At 45.6% G+C, this 19,805-nt stretch overlaps 1 protein-coding gene across 2 annotated transcripts in view; it reads left to right on the top strand.

The window, feature by feature from the left end:
- Lrp4 (LDL receptor related protein 4) overlaps positions 1-19,805 on the top strand; it is a 58,325-nt gene that overhangs the window by 21,017 nt on the left and 17,503 nt on the right. The window contains exons 11-28 of one of the 2 annotated variants that reach the window (XM_048361487.1): positions 1,056-1,286; positions 2,637-2,793; positions 4,575-4,792; positions 4,958-5,134; positions 5,569-5,691; positions 7,999-8,207; positions 8,371-8,452; positions 9,846-9,951; positions 10,505-10,706; positions 12,007-12,196; positions 12,276-12,407; positions 14,410-14,550; positions 14,746-14,832; positions 15,190-15,361; positions 16,018-16,180; positions 16,308-16,533; positions 16,829-17,132; positions 19,462-19,680. In XM_048361487.1, the coding sequence (XP_048217444.1) occupies positions 1,056-1,286; positions 2,637-2,793; positions 4,575-4,792; positions 4,958-5,134; positions 5,569-5,691; positions 7,999-8,207; positions 8,371-8,452; positions 9,846-9,951; positions 10,505-10,706; positions 12,007-12,196; positions 12,276-12,407; positions 14,410-14,550; positions 14,746-14,832; positions 15,190-15,361; positions 16,018-16,180; positions 16,308-16,533; positions 16,829-17,132; positions 19,462-19,680 (3,139 nt within the window). Of the gene's footprint in view, positions 1-1,055; positions 1,287-2,636; positions 2,794-4,574; positions 4,793-4,957; positions 5,135-5,568; positions 5,692-7,998; positions 8,208-8,370; positions 8,453-9,845; positions 9,952-10,504; positions 10,707-12,006; positions 12,197-12,275; positions 12,408-14,409; positions 14,551-14,745; positions 14,833-15,189; positions 15,362-16,017; positions 16,181-16,307; positions 16,534-16,828; positions 17,133-19,461; positions 19,681-19,805 lie in introns of those variants that run through there. The other variant, XR_007213068.1, reaches the window with a different exon arrangement.

Below are 19,805 nucleotides of genomic sequence, written 5' to 3'. Positions count from 1 at the left end.
AAATACTTTTTCTTCTTCCTAAGAAAAGGTACTGTTTGAAAAAGGGAGAAAGGAGAGGAGGAATGGACTATATTAAGAGGTGGATTTTGGGGAATACCAAAATTGAGAGACACAGGGTAAAAAAAGACAAACAACTACAAAAGCAATACTTGCAAAACAAATACTTTTTCTTCTTTCTAAGAAAAGGTACTGTTTGAAAAAGGGAGAAAGGAGAGGAGGAATGGACTATATTAAGAGGTGGATTTGGGGGAATACCAAAATTGAGAGACACAGGGTAAAAAAAGACAAACAACTACAAAAGCAATACTTGCAAAACTGTTTGGTGTAAGTGAACTGAACACCTCAGGGGGGGAAAGGGTAAGGGGGAGGGGGGAGGGGGGTATGAGGGACAAGGTAACAAACAGTACAAGAAATGTATCCAAAACTACACTGAACATGAGGTAAAAAAAAAAAAAAAAAGAAATGTATCCAATGCCTGACGTATGAAACTGTAACCTCTCTGTACATCAGTTTGATAATAAAAATTTGAAAAAAAAAAAGAGGTGGATTTTGGTCAAGAATACTATGTACAAGTATAGAAAGATCACCATGAAATCCCTTCATATTCAAATAGATACCAATTCAAAAATATAATCATTAAAAAGAAAAAGAAGGGCTGGGGATATAGCCTAGTGGCAAGAGTGCCTGCCTCGGATACACGAGGCCCTAGGTTCGATTCCCCAGCACCACATATACAGAAAACAGCCAGAAGCGGCGCTGTGGCTCAAGTGGCAGAGTGCTAGCCTTGAGCGGGAAGAAGCCAGGGACGGTGCTCGGGCCCTGAGTCCAAGGCCCAGGACTGGCCAAAAAAAAAAAAAAAAAAGAAAAAGAAGCAAAATTGTGCTAGGGTGGAGTGGATGAGATTTCCACTTTCCCACTGGGAATGACTGGCAGCCTGGGGCATAGCCAACTGCTCAAGGAGCCCTAGCTATCAGCTGAGGATCTAGGGGCTTATGTTAATGGCAATCTGGCAGCTCTGTAGCCCAATGAGGTCACGTTTCTGTGCCTTATTCTAGGGCCCGAACCTGTGCTTCTGTTTGCCAATCGAATCGACATCCGGCAGGTGCTACCGCACCGCTCTGAGTATACACTGCTGCTGAACAACCTGGAGAATGCCATCGCCCTGGACTTCCATCACCAGCGCGAGCTGGTCTTCTGGTCTGATGTCACTCTGGACCGCATCCTCCGTGCCAACCTCAATGGCAGCAATGTGGAGGAGGTTGTGTCCACTGGGCTAGAGAGCCCAGGTAGGGAACAAGGTCCTATGGGGATGACCAAGGCCATACTGAAAAGCAGTGATAGAAGGAAGAGATAGGCCAGTGTTTATGAAGCTTACTCACTGTCTCTTTTCTTCCATTGAGATCTCGGGTGGAACTCTGATACAGAAAACATTTGAGCCGGGTACTGGTGGCTCAAGCCTGTAATCTCAGCTTCTCAGGCTGAGAACTGAGTATTCAAAGCCAGAGTAGGCAGGAAAGTCCTGAGACTTTTATCCCCAATTGGAACCACTAGAAAACCAGCAGTGGAGCTGTGCTTCCAAGTGGTTGAGCACAAAAGCTCAGGGATTGCACCAGGCCCTGTGTTCAAGCCATACAATCAACAAATAAGACATTTGTTCATATACATACTTTTTTTGTATTTTGTTTTCCCCATCCTGGGGTTTGAACTCAGGGCCTGAGTGCTGTCTCTGAGCTTTTGTGCTCAAGGCTAGCACTCTACTACTTGAGCCACAGCTCTACATCCAGCTTTTTGGTGGTTAATTGGAAATAAATAGTCTCACAGACCATCTTGCCCAGGCTGCTTTTCAACAACAATTCTCTAATCTCAGCCTCCTGAGTAGCTAGGATTATAGGTGTAAGCCACTGGCTCCAAGAACATACCTTATTTGTATAGGTTCAGGTATAAATTTGGTGAGGTCCAGTTATAAATTTGGTAAATGTCATATGGGAATCAGATTTATGAATGAAAGTAACAATTGTCTACCAGCCTTAGCATCTAGTTTACATATAAAGTATATTCTACTTGATCTATTTAAGTATTAAAATGTTTTACAGAGTTAAAAAACAAAACAAAACAAAACACCTACAAATAGCTAATTTGGCATTCTCAAGCTAGTCTACAAACAGGTGAAGTAGGTTAGAATTTGGTAGCGAGGGCCAAGGGTGTAGCTCCATGGTAAAGTGCCACACATGAGGCCCTGGGTTCCATCCTCAAAAAAAGAAAAGAAATTATTTGGTAGTAAGCACAATTTCCTCAAAAGCTTTTGGAAATGCCCCTATAAAACCTTAGGTGAAAAATCTGCCAGCCACAAGTCAGTGCCCTACAGAGGCCTGGATAGATTCAGGAAGTGGGGTGTGGTAGGAGGAAATGCATACTCCTCAGGCAGTTTGACTTCTCTGTGCCTTGGTTTCCTCATCTTCATGGAAGTTATATAGGACCTCAAGTGTTATGATGGTAAAATGAATTAATGTATGAATTAAATAAGTAGTTACAACAGTGGCTGGCTCTAGAAACTGCTCCATGTAAGAGTTTATTTTGTTACTAAGAGAGGAGTCCAGGCGAAGTCTCTTAATTTCTTCACGGTCTCTTCTTCCCAGGGGGCCTGGCTGTGGATTGGGTCCATGATAAACTCTACTGGACTGACTCAGGGACATCCAGGATTGAGGTGGCCAACTTGGATGGGGCCCACAGGAAGGTGCTGCTATGGCAGAACCTGGAGAAGCCCCGGGCCATTGCGCTGCACCCCATGGAAGGGTGAGTACATTGTGTCTCAGGTTCCCAAGTCTTCTTGGCATTGTGTGAGGACAGTTCCCAGCTACCTGGGCCAAATTTTATCATGCCAGCCTCAGAGTGTGGTGTTAACAATGTGGTCTCTGTACACACATGCTCCTGGCTATGGAGCAACTGATCCTGTGTCCTTAGGCAAATTAATATTTATGCACCTTTTACTCATTTCTAACTGGTAATTAAAAAACAAACAAACAAGCACACAGCTGGGCACCAGTGGCTCACGCCTGTAATCCTAGCTACTCAGGAGACTGAGACCTGAGGATCCCAGTTCCAAGCTAGCAGGAAAGTCTACAAGACTCTTATCTCCAAGAACCCCAAAAACTGAAAGTGGCTCTATAGCTCAAAGTGGTAAAGTGCTAGTGTTGAGCAAAAATTTAGCCCAGGAACAGCTCCCAGGCCCTGAGTTCAAGACCCACGACTGACAGAAAAAAAATTAAAAAACAAAAATAAATATTCAGGGGCTGGGAATGTGGCTTAGTGGTAGAGTGCTTGCCTAGCACGCACGAAGCCCTGGGTTCGATTCCTCAGCACCACATGAACAGAAAAAGCCAGAAGTGGTGCTATGGCTCAAGAGGTAGAGTGCTAGCCTTGAGCAAAAAGAAACCAGGGACAGTGCTCAGGCCCTGAGTTCAAGCCCCAAGATTGGCAAAAATAAATTCGATGCTATCAGACATCTGTCTTGTGTTTCAACTATTTAGAAACTGTGTGTGTATGTGTGTATGCATGTGTGCATGTATGTGTATATGTGTGTGTGGAGGTGTATATAAAATACAAAAGGCAGAGAAAGAGATTGTGGAGATTGTGACAAGAAAGTGCTGAAGTGCTGTCCTCAAAACTTATTGTGTACAACGCTGTCAGTTTCATGATCATTGGGACTTGTCAGTGCCTAAAACACTCCCTGGCTTAGGGGGTGCCCTTTGTAAACTTTTTTTTTTTTTTTTTTTTTTGGCCAGTCCTGGGCCTTGGACTCAGGGCCTGAGCACTGTTCCTGGCTTCTTCCCACTCAAGGCTAGCACTCTGCCACTTGAGCCACAGCGCCGCTTCTGGCCGTTTTCTGTATATGTGGTGCTGGGGAATCGAACCTAGGGCCTCGTGTATCTGAGGCAGGCACTCTTGCCACTAGGCTATATCCCCAGCCCCCTTTGTAAACTTTTGATCTTATCTGACAGGGCTCTAAGACAATGCCCTGGTCATAACAGGTGCTCAAAACAACTTTGTAACCAAATGAGTGCTCTGAGTTAAGCTGTATAAATTTGATAATAATGAAAACTATTTTTGTATGTACAGGTCTTGGGGCTTGAACTCAGAGCCTAAGCACTGTCTCTCAGCTTCTTTGGCTCAAGGCTAGTGCTCTACTCCTTGAGCCACAGCACCACTCCTGGCTCTCCCACCCACCCCCCGCCCCCAGTAGTTTATTGGAGATAAGAGTTTCATGGACTTTCCCCTGGCAGGCCTAGTTTGGAACCACGATCTAGTGCCTGCCTTGAAAATACTTCTGAAGGCTATTGATATAGCTCAGTGGTGGAATGCTTGCCCAGCATGAGGTCCTTGGTTTAATCCCCAGCATTTCAACAACAACAACAAAAATGTTGTTTAAAATAAATAAAGATTAAAAACAACAACAACACTCTCTGGACAAACAGTCGGAGTCTCCTGGATGAAATGGAAGGAAGCCTCCTCTCTGATTATTATCCTGGCTACCACCCATCCACCCCTACCTCTGAATTCATTTTCTTTCTTCCTAGAACCATTTATTGGACAGACTGGGGCAATACCCCTCGCATTGAGGCCTCCAGCATGGATGGCTCTGGACGGCACATCATTGCCGATACCCATCTCTTCTGGCCCAATGGCCTTACCATTGATTATGCCGGGCGTCGTATGTACTGGGTAGATGCTAAGCACCATGTCATTGAGAGGGCCAATCTGGATGGGAGTCACCGCAAGGCTGTCATTAGCCAAGGTGAGGCCCTTTCTCCTCTCTCCTTCATCTTTCATCCTCTTTCCCCATTCTTGCCCATAGGAGTCTTGGCAGAGGGTGACATTTGTGCAGCTGCCCGGTCGGGGGGGTGGGGGAAGGGTAGTGGGAGGCCATGTCTGAACTGAGATCTTTCTGGACTTTTCCCAGGCCTCCCGCATCCCTTTGCCATCACAGTGTTTGAAGACAGCTTGTATTGGACAGACTGGCACACCAAGAGCATCAATAGTGCCAACAAGTTTACTGGGAAGAATCAGGAAATCATTCGTAACAAGCTCCACTTTCCCATGGACATTCATACCTTGCACCCCCAGCGCCAGCCTGCAGGTAAAACACTTCCTATCAGGTGAGCCAGAGTGGCCTCATGGGTAATGTGGCTGCCTGTGCCTCTGACAATCTCCTTTGCACTTGTCATAGTTGCCATTAACTCTGATGGGGGAAAAAAAAAAATTCCAGGGCTGGCAATGACTTGGGCTAATTCCTCCCTCTGCTGGACATTTAGGGTGGTACAACATCAAGACTCCCGAAAGACTCATTCTGCTTCACTGTTCCCATCTAATTCATGCAAACATTTACAGGGCATCTCCTATATGTCAGGTACTCATTATATGTTAGCAGCTGGGGCAGAACTTTAAAATAATAAATAACAAGACATAGTTTCTTCCTTTGGGATGCTCACCCCCCCCTCCTCCCGGGCCTGGGGACTACCTTGGTAAACCTTGGATCTTACCTGATCATCTTCCTCTGGGCTCCTTGAACAGGAAAAAACCGCTGTGGGGACAACAATGGAGGCTGCACCCACCTGTGTCTGCCCAGTGGCCAGAACTACACCTGTGCCTGCCCTACTGGCTTCCGAAAGATCAACAGCCATGCCTGTGCCCAGAGTAAGTGGGTCTGAAACACCAGTCTCAGTGGAGGTACCATGGAAGGGTGGGTGGAAGAGACAAAGATAGGAGTTGGAGGGATTGTTTGTCATGAGGAAGAACCATATGCCTTAAGTAGCCTCTGGAGAGGAAGAACTTAAGAGACTGAAGGATTATATAGCAAAGCTGAGGATTGAAAACCTGAAGTAATTGGTGAGGGCTCATGATACCTCCCGGTTGAATATGAATACTTGCAACTAGAATTATTATTTCACCAGGTGGAATACCTTATAGTTAGACAGCAAGTCAGTTCTAGGTTCTTCTAGAAAGCAGGAGACTGATTTCCAACCTCTACCTTTCCGTTTACCCTACAGCAGACTTTTTGTCAGCCCCTAGAACAGGGAGCCAAACTTAGGATCTCTGATGATTCTCTAAGTAGAACCTGGATGAATACATGTATAACTAGTCAAAGATGATGGGATTTCCTGAATCTTGGAGCTAAAGTTAGGGACACTGTTCACCAGGTTGGTCCTAAGGAGCTCAGCATCATGGATGCTGAACTTAAGAACAGTCCAGACAAAACAGGTTTAGGGCCTGACCAGCAAGGGTCCTGGGGTAATGTCTTAGACATTGCATTTCTTATTTACTGCTGTGTACCCACTGGCACTTAAATCTGGTTAAAATCAGTTCTTACATCTTGTTTCTTCCCAGAGAGAACAATGAGGGAAAACATGCAGACATGTCATTCAAGCACAGTCCTTAAGAAGCTAGTTCCATTCAATCTGTTTTGCCCTTGCATTCATTTGTGCCCAGCTCTTCCCTATTAGTAAGATGCAAGGTGCTTCCCAGGGTGCTTTCCATTAAGAGTTCTTAAGCATTTGAAACAAAAAGTTGGTAAAGTTAGGCCTTTCTGAATAGAAAAATGAATATAATCCTTCTTAGCTGTGTTCTGTACAGTGGATTCAACCGATTACATGCAGAAAATACTACTTTAAAAATTATTTCTGGGGCTGGGAATGTGGCTTAGCAGTAGAGTGCTTGCCTAGCGTGCATGAAGCCCTGGGTTTGATTCCTCAGTACCATATAAACAGAAGAAAAAGCCAGAAGTGGTGCTGTGGCTCAAGGGGTAGAACAAAAAGAAGCTCAAGCCCTGAGTCCAAGCCCCAGGACTGGCAAAAAAAAAATTTCAGTACTGAACATATATTGATCTTTTCAGTCATTATTCCTTAAACAATACAGTGTAAAAACTATTTACAATGGAAAAAAAACCTATTTATATAGAATTTTTATTGCACCATGAATCACCAGCAACAAACAAATATATTGCATTGAGTATTGTAAGTAATCTAGAGATGTGCATAGGATTATGTGCAAAATATGCCATTTTATATAAGAAACTTGAGCATCTGCAGATTTTGGTATCTGCAGAGGTCTTAGAATCAGTTTTTCAGAGATACCGAGGAAAGCTTCTACTGGGAAAGGTGTTCAGATAGATCAGAAAAAGGGCAGAGGATGGAAAAGAGCCAGCTGGGATGCTCTGTAGAGGAATGACCAAAGCTCTCCCTGGAAGAGACCTGAGGCTCAGCTTTAGTGCTCTGAAACTGTAGCATTGTGGGTACATTACTTGATCTCTCTTGATCCTTAGAAACTCATCTAGAAATGAGAGCAAGAATAACATGTGTGACAAAGAAGTTGGTGTGAGGAGGCATAGAGCTTTCCTAAGTTCTAAGCTCAGTGCCTAACCTAGGAAGAGCCTCCATGCCTAGTCATTTTTGGCTAAAGCTGTAGCAAGAACAGTAAGAGGAAGAATTCAGATAATACAGTAGAGGCCTAGCTGGGTATGGTGACACATGCCTATAATCAAAATACTCAGGAGGCTGAGATGGATAGATTATAAGTTTCAGGCTAGCCTAGGCTACACAGTTGAGACTCTCTCAAAACAAAATGAACCAACAAAAATAAATAAGAGGTGCAAAGGCCCTGAAACAAATGAAATCCTAGAAGTAGGGTGAAGTGTTAGCAGTGGTCCAATCACGACATTAGCAAAGATTGAGAAGTCAAAGGGGAGAAAAATTTAGCTGAATTGGGCAAAAACCCTTCAGCAGCAGCTACCCATGGTAGAGTTTGTTCCACTGGGTTCTTAAGGCTGATTTCTGCCACTCTGAGCTTCATTGCTCAAGGGGGCCTGCAGTGTGAAGAGTAGGGGGCAATGGACACCAGATCCCAGGAATTGTGATTGAACCAGGTGTCACATAGGTGAGCATCTGTGTCTGTCACTGTTACTGGATTTAGAGCATTAAAAGAAGACCCCTCTCGGCCTTTGATCAGGTCTTGACAAGTTCCTGCTTTTTGCCCGAAGGATGGACATCCGTCGGATCAGCTTTGACACAGAGGACCTGTCTGATGATGTCATCCCACTGGCTGACGTGCGCAGTGCTGTGGCCCTTGACTGGGACTCCCGGGATGACCACGTGTACTGGACAGATGTCAGCACTGATACCATCAGCAGGGCCAAGTGGGATGGAACAGGACAGGAGGTAGGGCCCAGCATGGACCCAGGCCTTCAGAGGGAGCAGAGATTGAGGGGTGGGATCTGTCCTCTCCAGGGGAAGGGGTTCCAATTGTTTGGGAATTGGTGGTCTGGGCTCCAGAGCTTTTGTGGAAAGTTCAATTGGTGATACAGCTTTGCTTCCTGTGCAGGTGGTAGTGGATACCAGTTTAGAGAGCCCTGCAGGCCTGGCAATTGATTGGGTCACCAACAAGCTGTACTGGACAGATGCAGGTATGTACTAGGAACTGTGGTCTGGCTGTCTAGGATTTCTCATAGTTAAAAACCTGGCCTAACTAGGTGCCCGTGGCTCATACTGCGATCTTAGCTACTCAGGAGACTGAGATCTGAGGATCATGGTTCAACACCAGCCTGGGCAGATAAGTTTGTGACACGCTGATTTCCAATTAACCACAAAAAAAGCCTGAAGTGGAGCTGTGGCTCAAATACTAGAGTATGAACCTTGAGCACAAAAGCTCAGGGATAGCTCGCAGGCCCGGAGTTCAAGCCTTAGAACCAGTGCCAAATAGATGAATAAATAAATAAGTGAATAAGTATCTCCCTTCAGAGTAGAAAGATTGCATCTGTTCTGATGTTTGGAAGGTCAGAGATAGTGGGACTGCTGTAGAGCTCTCAAGAAACTCACATGAGGGCTGGGGATATAGCCTAGTGGCAAGAGTGCCTGCCTTGGATACACGAGGCCCTAGGTTCGATTCCCCAGCACCACATATGCAGAAAACGGCCAGAAGCGGCGCTGTGGCTCAAGTGGCAGAGTGCTAGCCTTGAGCAAAAAGAAGCCAGGGACTGTGCTCAGGCCCTGAGTCCAAGGCCCAGGACTGGCCAAAAAAAAAAAAAAAAGAAAAAGAAACTCACATGTAAGTGTTTGGCAATTGTTAGTCAAATCACTAGAAGTTGCTATCTGGATGAAACATATTTTCTATTAGCCAGGGTTGGAGGTCTGTGGGTGGGAGGTAAAGGGATTGCCTTTAATCCAATGCTAGTCAAAGTATCTGATCTCTGGACCGGCATCATGTCAGAAATACACCCTGGGTAGTTGTTAAAAATTCAAATTCTGGAGTGAGGGGCTTGGTTCAAGTTGTAAAGTACTTGCCTAGCAGATACTTGGTCTGGTCCCCAGTGCTTATGGAAGAAAGAGAGAGGAGAGGGAAGAAGAAGGAAGGAAGGAGAAGAAAGGAAGGAAGGAAGAGAGAGGAGGGAGGGGGGGAGAAAAAAGAAGGATGGAGGGAGAGAAGAAAAGGAGGACAGGAAAAAGAAAGAAAAGAATTCAAATTCTGAGGTCCTACACAAGACAACCTGAATCAAGGGATTAAGTTCAGGAATCTGCATTTTAAGAAGTTCTGATTTATGTGTACTCTAAAGTCTCAGAGTCATTGCATTGAACCCTGGGACAGAGTTAATTGCCTTGTTTAGGGAGTCTTCTTGCTCTTCCAAAAAATGAAACCAATTACTTCCTTGCATTTCTTCTCATAGTTTAATTCACTAAATAGTCATTGTGCATCTGCTACAAAATATTTACCAAGCATATACTACACACCAGGCTCTGTGTTGGCAAGGATGATAAGGAAGCAAGACTGGAGTTATTATCTTTGCCCTCCCTGCTTGGTAGGTACAGACCGGATTGAAGTGGCCAACACCGATGGTAGCATGAGGACAGTACTCATCTGGGAGAATCTTGATCGACCTCGAGACATTGTGGTGGAACCCATGGGCGGGTGAGACTGCCTTTAGTGATCCAAGCCCCCTAGACCTGCATACTAGGGGGGAGTCCAGAGATCAGGGAGAGTGACCAGATCTTGTGGGCACATCAGAACACCAGGGCGATTGTAGACTCCAGAGAGGGTAAAGACATTCAGTTTCCTCTTTTCTAGACAAACATATTTATTTTGGACTAGTTCTGGGGCTTGAACCCAGGGCCTGGCTCTGTCCCCTTAACTTTTTCACTCAAGGCTGGTACTCTACCACATGAGCCACAGCTCCACTTCTGGCTTTTTGGTGGTTAACTAGAGATAAAAGTCCAGGCCTTCAAAGACTGCCCTGAGCCCAGTGCTGAGCTGGATGGTGAGTCAGGTAGGTAGTTTTTGCAGGCAGAAATCCTAAAGCCCTAGAGTATCCTGGATTCCACTGGATATTTTTTCCCCCACTGAGGATCGAACCCAGGGCTTCACATGTAGTAGGCAAGTTGTATAACATTGAATTACATACACCCCCAGTGCCCCACTAGACATTAGCTGGAAAGTCTGTAAGACTTATCTTGTCTATGTTCAGGTACATGTATTGGACTGACTGGGGTGCAAGTCCCAAGATTGAGAGAGCTGGCATGGATGCCTCTGCCCGCCAAGTCATCATCTCTTCAAATCTGACCTGGCCTAATGGATTAGCCATTGACTATGGGTCCCAGCGGCTGTATTGGGCTGATGCTGGCATGAAGACAATTGAATTTGCTGGATTGGATGGCAGCAAGAGGAAGGTAAGGGTAACACTGAGACATCATTTCACTGCTTTGACAACCCTGGAACAACACTCTCTGCTGACAGCTGACAGGGAGCTAGGGATATTCAAGTGTTTTTGGTATCTTTTTTGTTTTGTTTACTTTGCTATAAATTCTCAACTAGCAAAAAGAATTTTAAAGAATAATAAAAAGAACAAATAATGAACATTTTGTCACATATACTTTATTGTTCATTTTCTCTCTTCTTTCTCCATGAATATGTGCATGCATGTACACACACACACACAATTATTTTTCTGAGCTAAGATTAAATAGGAGGCATTTTGGTTATAAAATATTCCAGTGCATATTTCCTAAGGACAAGGATTTTGTCTTATATAACTACAATGTAATAATAAAATTTAACACTGATACAATATTACGGTAAATTCTATAACCTGTGTTCAAATTTACCATCACTTTCCCTATTAATGTTTTTATTATTCCCCCCCTCATTTTTCTCCTTTAGTTCAGGGTCATATCCAAGATAATACATTGTATGTACTGAGTTATTGTACTTTTTTTTTTAAATGGTACTGGGATTTCAACTCAGGACCTTGCACTTATTCAGCATTCTGGCTTTGCAGTTTGCTGGCACTCTACCACTTGACTCATGCCTCCAGCCATGCCTTTTGCTGGTTATTTTAGAGTTAGAGTCACAGACTTTTCTAACTAGGCTGGCCTTGAACAGCCATCCTCTGAACTCCAACCTCTTGAGTAGATAGGATTACAGCTAAGAACCACTGACACCCAGCTCTTATTGTCTTTTTAATTTCTTACCTTCTTGTATCTTTGGCTTTTGCATTTTAAAAAAGAAAAAGCCAATTCTTTACGGAATGACCCTCCATTTGGTTTTGTCTGACATTTCCTTGATAATAGATTCAGGTTATTAATGCACTTGGGACAGATATACTACATTGAGTGGAGCCATATCCTGAGTTCTCAGTGTCTCATCAGTAGGCACATATGTTGACATGACTGATTATCATGGTATCTATTTGGATTGCCTGGCTAAGGTAGTATCCATTATAAAACGGCTATTTCCCTTTTTGTGTTTGTGCATAATAGATGCCTTGAAATTGTGTAAGTCATACATGATCTTTAGAATTCATTGTACAACCTTTGAAGTCAGGCACTACTGTGATCATATCATAGATGAGTAGATCAAGACTCAGAGAGAGATTATACAACTAGTTCTAGGTCAAGTTCACAAGCACTTGACTGTTGCTTTATACTGTCAAACCTTGCTGGGGATGACACCAGTACTGGGTCTCTACAGGTACTGATTGGAAGCCAGCTCCCTCATCCTTTTGGGCTGACCCTCTATGGAGAACGCATCTACTGGACTGACTGGCAGACTAAGAGTATACAGAGTGCTGACCGGCTGACGGGACTAGATAGGGAAACTCTGCAGGAGAACCTGGAGAATCTCATGGACATCCATGTTTTTCATCGTCAGCGGCCGCCAGGTGAGCCCTCAGCCTTTGTGCCTTTTCAGTCCTCTTATGCCCTAGCCTACTCCACTGACCCTGCCCCTCCCCTACACAGTGACCACGCCATGTGCTATGGAGAATGGTGGCTGCAGCCACTTGTGTCTTCGGTCCCCAAATCCAAGCGGCTTCAGCTGTACCTGCCCCACAGGCATCAACCTGCTACCTGGTGGGAAGACCTGTTCACCAGGTGAGTTGAAGCATCACAAATCGGGACAGAGTGTGTTCTCTATAGATATCCTGCAAGATAGATCCTCAAAGTCATGGTCTGAGAATCTGTGAGTCTTGGTGGTTTAAAGAGACAAAGAGCTTTCAGAAAAAGAAGGTAGAAGTTTAAGGGAGAGGCCCAGGGGGAGCAGGTCAGACGGGTTTGGAGGCAAGATTCTACTGGCTATGATTTTCATGCAGATTGGAAAAAGATGCTCTTGTCTCAAGACAGCTTCCTTTCATCTGTTGGAAATTTTAATATAAGACACTTTATTTTCGTCTGCTAAAAATGAGTATAATAAGCCAAGGGTAATCCTTACTACACAGAAGGCTGAAATCAGGAGGATGATGTTTCAAGACTAGCCTGGACAAAAAAAGCTTACAAGACACCATCTCAAACAATAACAAGCTGGATGGAGCAGTCAGCTTATGTGTCATCCCAGCGATGCAGTCCAGGGCAGCTCAAATGAAAAGCAAGAGCCTATTTGAAAAAAACAATGAAAGCAGAAAGAGCCTAGGGATATACAAGACCCTGAGTTCAAACCCCAGTACTACCAAAAGGAAAAAATACAAATCAGAATTAGTACAATATAAAAATGTATATCTGCACTGGGTGCCGGTGCCTCATACCTGTAATCCTCGCCACTCAGGAGGCTGAGATCTGGGGGCTGGGAATATGGCCTAGTGGCAAGAGTGCTTGCCTTGCATACATGAAGACCTGGGTTCAATTCCCCACCACCCACATATATAGAAAACTGCCAGAAGTGGCACTGTGGCCCAAGTGGCAAAGTGCTAGCCTTGAGCAAAAAGAAGCCAGGGGCAGTAATCAGGCCCTGAGTCCAAGGCCCAGGACTGGCAAAAAAAAAAAGGAGGCTGAGATCTGAGGATCATGGTTCAAAGCCAGCCTGGGCAGGAAAGTCTGAGAGATGCTTATCTCCAATTAACCACCAGAAGATCAAAGTGGCGCTGTGGCTCAAGTGCTAGAGCACTAGCCTTGAACTGAAGAGCTCAAGGACAGCCTCCAGGCCCAGAATTCAAGCCCCACGACCAACCAAAAATAAAATGTATATCTACAATGTAATGGTACCCTCCCCACCTTAGATATGCCCCTTCTGTGAATGGGTGAGCTATGTGATAATCACATGGAGGGAAGGCCCGACAAGCAGGACCTTGCTATCCAGATGTTTGAAGTCAGGTTTTGGTAGGCTGCATTTAAACTCTTAACACCTTAGGGTATTTGAGTGCCTTCTAGGTTGTAAATAAAGCCCTCTGAGGTCCTTTTACTCCTTTTCTAATTTAGCTTTATCATAAAGGGTCCTTCCACAGTATTAATGAAGTATCATTTATGAAGACATGTGAAACCTAATATTCATGCTTTATTTGCCCGTCCCCTCTCTTTCCTTCCCCTCCCCTCCCCTGTCTTTCCCTTTCCTCCCTCCCCTTTCATTCCCTCTTTAAATATTCTACCATTGGAGCCACACTTCCAGCCCCTTTTAGCATTGGTTATTTTCATGGTATGATCTTCTTGGGCGAGCTCAGGCTACTTGTGTTTCCCCATGTTGTTAAGGATACTAGGCGAGCACCACTGTGCACAGCCATTGTGTCTGTCCTGTACCTGGGATAACAGAAAGTGCCATGGCACCCAGCCATTGGTTGATATGGAATCTTAGGGAACTTTTATGTGTAGGCTGGTCCCAAGTTGTGATCTCCTGCTCTCTGCTTCCTAAGTAGCTAGGATTACAGACTTCAGCCACCCTGCCTAACTTGTACGTACTCTTTTTAAATCCTTATAGCCACCTGTAATTGTCTCTATTTTATACATCAGGATACTGAAGCTTAAGTCATTGTGGTAACTCTCCAAGGATCACACTAGAAACTAGCTGGGTCAAGGCCTAGGATTCAGTTTGCCGGACTCCAAATCCTTTTAATGGGTCTGCTGGAGTGATTGTCCTCCCTCCTTCTCCCTTCTCTCTCCACTTGAGCAGGCATGAACAGTTTCCTCATCTTCGCCAGGAGAATAGATGTGCGCATGGTCTCCCTGGACATCCCTTATTTTGCTGATGTGGTGCTACCCATCAATGTGACTATGAAGAATACCATTGCCATTGGAGTGGACCCTCAGGAAGGTCTGTGTGGTCTTCCTTATCACCCAGTTTCCTTTCCCTGCCCAACAGCCACTGTTGCTCTTTCTTTCCAATCACCTTTGCCACCTCAATACCTGGGAACTACCTGTTCCCTCTGGCACCTCGCCCGCCCTGTCTGTATGGCACTTTTTCTGTGGGCATGAATAAGCTGGGTCGAGTCAAGCCTTCCTTTTCCAGGAAAAGTATACTGGTCTGACAGCACACTGCATAGGATCAGCCGTGCTAGTCTGGATGGCTCACAGCACGAGGATATCATCACTACAGGTGAGCCTTCTTCCCAGCCCTGGCATCACTTGTGTGGCTATAAAGCTAGGGAAATATCCCATCTGGTTGGTTTTGTTTGTTTGTATGGTTGGTTGTGGGGCTTGAACTCCAGCCTGGGTGCTGCCCCTGAGGCTGTCTGTGCTCAAGGCTAGCGCTCTACCAGTTAAGCCACAGCTCCACTTCTGGCTTTTTGTGGTTAACTGGAGATAAGAGTCTCATTGGCATTTCTGCCGAGGCTGGCCTCAAACTGTGATCCTCAGTTCTCAGCCTCTGATTAGCTAGGACTACAAATGTGAGCTACTGGCACCCAGCTCCCATCTGTTTTTAAAATCAGAATGCTCTTTTAACTTCTTGCAGGGCTGCAGACCACCGATGGGCTCGCTGTAGATGCCATTGGCCGGAAAGTATACTGGACGGACACTGGAACAAACCGGATTGAAGTGGGCAACCTGGATGGGTCCATGCGCAAAGTGTTGGTGTGGCAGAACCTTGACAGTCCCCGGGCCATTGTTCTATACCATGAGATGGGGTGAGAGTTGGGCAGGGGTATGGATCAGCTTGGTTAGGATTGTGGATGTGGTAAAGGTGTGCAATGGAGAATAAGCATGGGTCACAGGAACATTGAACTTGGGAGGTCATGGTAGAATGATCCCCTGAGTATGATCTACTTCCTTATAACTTCTTTCAGTATGCTGGCATAGTGTACAGATTAAAAGGCTGAGCCCACGGGCTGGGGATATGGCCTAGTGGCAAGAGTGCTTGCCTCGTATACATGAGGCCCTGGGTTCAATTCCCCAACACCACATATACAGAAAATGGCCAGAAGTGGTGCTGTGGCTCAAGTGGCAGAGTGCTATCCTTGAGCAAAAAGAAGCCAGGGACAGTGGCTCAGGCCCTGAGTCCAAGGCCCAGGACTGGCAAAAAAAAAAAAAAAAGGCTGCGCCTTAGAGTTAGACAATATTCAACTTCTTGCATCATGTATCAGCTGTATGAGTTTAGATCTAATGTTTAACTTCTGAGCCTCAGCTTCCTTACTATAAAACAGGAGTGACAGTTTAAGGGAAAAATAAATGAACAAACATGTCTTATAAGGATTCCATAGCATAATGCCTGTGAAGTCCTTTGCAAAGTAATTAGCCCACTGTAATAGGCTGGAATAATTGGATGTTATGCTTCTTCACCCAGGTTTATGTACTGGACAGACTGGGGGGAGAATGCCAAGTTAGAGCGGTCTGGAATGGACGGCTCAGACCGCACTGTGCTCATCAACAACAACCTTGGGTGGCCCAATGGGCTGACTGTGGACAAGGCCAGCTCCCAGCTGCTGTGGGCTGATGCCCACACTGAGGTGAGTGTCCCATCCCTGCTGCTTCCCAGAAGCTTGGCAAGACAGAAGAGGCCTATCTAGGGCCTGTAGTCCAGTGCCTCCTATCAGCCAACTGATAGCTGCCTCCCACTGCCTCCTTCTCCTACAGCGAATTGAGGCTGCTGACCTGAATGGTGCCAGTCGGCACACATTGGTGTCACCAGTGCAACACCCATATGGCCTCACCTTACTGGACTCCTATATCTACTGGACTGACTGGCAGACTCGTAGTATCCATCGTGCTGACAAGGGTACTGGTAGCAATGTCATCCTGGTGAGGTCTAATCTGCCAGGCCTCATGGATATCCAGGCTGTGGATCGGACACAGCCCCTAGGTAAGAAGATTCCCTGGGGTTGTGAGTCAGCATCTCTGGATTTCTGGGCTATCTAACTGCACATGTATTTCCAATCACAGAATTATTTTACAATCAGAGAGGCAATTGTTTTCAGGCTCACTGTATGATACTATTACCATCAAACAACTCCTGGAGTCACTCCCTCTACCATATCCCTGCCAGACACTGAATCCTGTCACCTAGAACAGCAAGGAGTCAGCCCAAGAAATAAGGCTTCCTGAGGGTCAGCCAGTCCTCTGGGCTGAATGTGAAAGTTTGCTGCCTGTCTCACCAGGTTTTAATAAGTGTGGCTCAAGAAATGGTGGCTGCTCCCATCTCTGCTTGCCTCGGCCCTCTGGTTTCTCCTGCGCCTGCCCCACGGGCATCCAGCTGAAAGGAGATGGGAAGACCTGTGATCACTCTCCTGAGACCTACTTGCTCTTCTCCAGCCGAGGATCCATCCGACGTATCTCACTGGACACCAGCGACCACACAGATGTGCATGTCCCTGTCCCTGAGCTCAACAATGTAATCTCCCTGGACTATGACAGTGTGGATGGAAAAGTCTACTATACAGATGTGTTCCTGGATGTTATCCGGTATGAGTAACACTGAAAGCTGCAGGGTATATAACCTTATAGGTTCCATGAGGTTATATTTGGGGTTGACAGCTAAATGAACTAAATAATCTCATGATTTGGACACCAATTTCTAAGCCCAATTTCTTTACTTTGTAGAGCTTTCACTTAGAGCAGAGTTTCAAAGTTTTGTTTGCTTGTTTGTTTAAGAGTATATGTGGGGGGGGCTAGGAATGTGGCTTAGTGGTAGAGTGCTTACCTAGTGTGCATGAAGCCCCGTGTTCGATTCCTCAGCACCACATAAGCAGAAAAAAACAGAAGTGGTGCTGTGGCTTAAGTGGTAGACTGCTAGCCTTGAGCAAAAAGAAGCCAGGGACAGTTCTCAGGCCCTGAGTTCAAGACCCAGGACTGGCAAAAAAAGAGAGAGAGAAAAAAAAAAGAATATATGTAGGGCTAGGAATGTGGCTTAGTGATAGAGTGTTTGCCTAGCATGCATGAAACCCTGGGTTTGATTCCTCAGTACCACATAAATAGAAAAAGCTGGAAGTGGTGTTGTGTCTCAAGTGGTAGAGCTCTAGTCTTGAGCAGAGAGAGGCTCAGGGACAGAGCCCAGGCCTGAGTTCAAGCCCCAGGACCAGCAAAAGAATAAAAAAGAGGGGCTGGGAATATGGCCTAGGGGCAAGAGTGCTTGCCTCATATACATGAAGCCCTGGGTTCGATTCCCCAGCACCACATATATAGAAAACTGCCAGAAGTGGCGCTGTGGCTCAAGTGGTAGAGTGCTAGCCTTGAGCAAAAAGAAGCCAGGGACAGTGCTGAGGCCGAGTCCAAGGCACAGGACTGGCCAAAAAAAAAAAAAAAGAATAAAAAAGAGTATATGTATCCCAGCTACTCACGAGGACGAGACAGGAAGATCATGAATTCAAGGCCAACCTGAACAAAGATAGCAAGATCTTGTCTCAAGATAAAAATAAAGCTTAAATGGAAGATTTAATATGTAAGACAAATAAATTATAAAAACAAAGCAAATCAGATTAAAGTCAGGCTAAGAACCCACCTACCCACTGGGCTAGGGGGGATTAGAACTCATAGAGGTGGGATCTGGATTTCAGAATAGTAGCCCTGGACTAGTGTCAAAGCTATAGTGACTTACAACGTGCTTTTAACTTATTTTTGTGTGCCAGTTCTAAGGCTTGAACTTGGGGCCTGGGCGCTATCTCTGAGCATTTTTGCTCAAGGCTAGCACTCTACCACCTTGAGCCACAGGGCCACTTCTTGTCTTCTGGTGGCTAATTGGAGATGAGTCTCACAGACTTTCCTGCCTGGGCTGGCTTCAAAATGCAGTCCTCTGATCTCAGCCTCCTGAAGGGATAGGATTACAGGAATGAGCCACAGCACCTAGTTTTTGTTTTATTTTTATTCTTTAAATTTCTGATCCTGACACAACTCAGGAATGTAATGCCCTGCTACCCACTGTAGTGGGTTTTAGCGGCAGAGACTCCTATGGGGAGGGGGGTTGGGGAGAACAGGGATAGTTGCCTTTGTTCTCCCTGAAGGTATATTAGGCTTTCATGGAGGTTGGGGGGTAGTAGGCATATGTAATTGAGAGAAATCCTCCAATGATTGTGATATGCTCTCATGCTCTTATCTTGAGGTTGAGTTCTCTGGTGGTGGTGGGGAGGAGTCTGTAAAAATACATAGGTAGGTTTCAACAAATCTTCCTCTCTCTCTCTCTCTTCTTTTTGTGTTAGGGATTGAACCTAGTGCCTCACACATATTACTACTACTGAACTTCCTGGCCCTCATCTCTCGCTCTCTCCTTGTTTTAGTTGAAGGTACTGGAGCTTGAACTCAGGGCCTCATGCTTTCTAGGCTAGCACCCTGCCACTTGAGCCACACTTCCAGTCCTGTTTTCTGCTGGTTACTTTGGAGGTGGGGGTCTAGTGAACTTTTCTGCCTGGGCCGACTTTCAGCCCTGATCCTCCCGATCTCAGCTTCCAGAATAGCTAAGATTATACCCATGAGCCACGCTGGTGCCTGGCTCTAACTCTCTTATAGTCACTAGCAATCTTGTCCTCTCCCAAGATAAATGAGGAATGATTAACACCTGTCCAGTGGCTAGGTGAACCCAGTTTGCAAGGAACACACTCTGCCCTCCTAAGAATCCCTTTCTTTTACAAGTATTTTATAGAACACCTATCATGATGGGTACTGAGGAATGTGCTAGGGGACATTTCCTTTCTGTCCCCATTGAATTAGTCTGGCGGGTATCCAATTATGGATTAAAAGAGTCCAGTGTTTTCCTGGTCAATCTGGTCATTTATCCACCTCTGGGCTCTCTCTCCCCAAGGCGAGCAGACCTGAATGGCAGCAACATGGAGACAGTGATCGGACGTGGGCTGAAGACCACTGATGGGCTGGCAGTGGACTGGGTGGCCAGGAACTTGTATTGGACAGACACGGGCCGAAATACCATTGAAGCATCACGGCTGGATGGTTCCTGCCGCAAAGTGCTGATCAACAACAGCTTGGATGAGCCCCGGGCCATTGCTGTTTTCCCCAGGAAGGGGTAAGTTTATGGCTAGCAGAGAATATTCCTGAGGGAATAGGGGCTGTTAGCAGGTGCTTATGTATTCATATACTGGTGTGTCTATGGTATTCTGTCAACCTCTGGGTGTCATCTCTCGATGATGA

Source organism: Perognathus longimembris, chromosome 13, assembly GCF_023159225.1.
Source record: "Perognathus longimembris pacificus isolate PPM17 chromosome 13, ASM2315922v1, whole genome shotgun sequence".
Classification (NCBI taxonomy): domain Eukaryota; kingdom Metazoa; phylum Chordata; class Mammalia; order Rodentia; family Heteromyidae; genus Perognathus; species Perognathus longimembris.
This window is presented reverse-complemented; position numbering and strand designations above follow the sequence as displayed.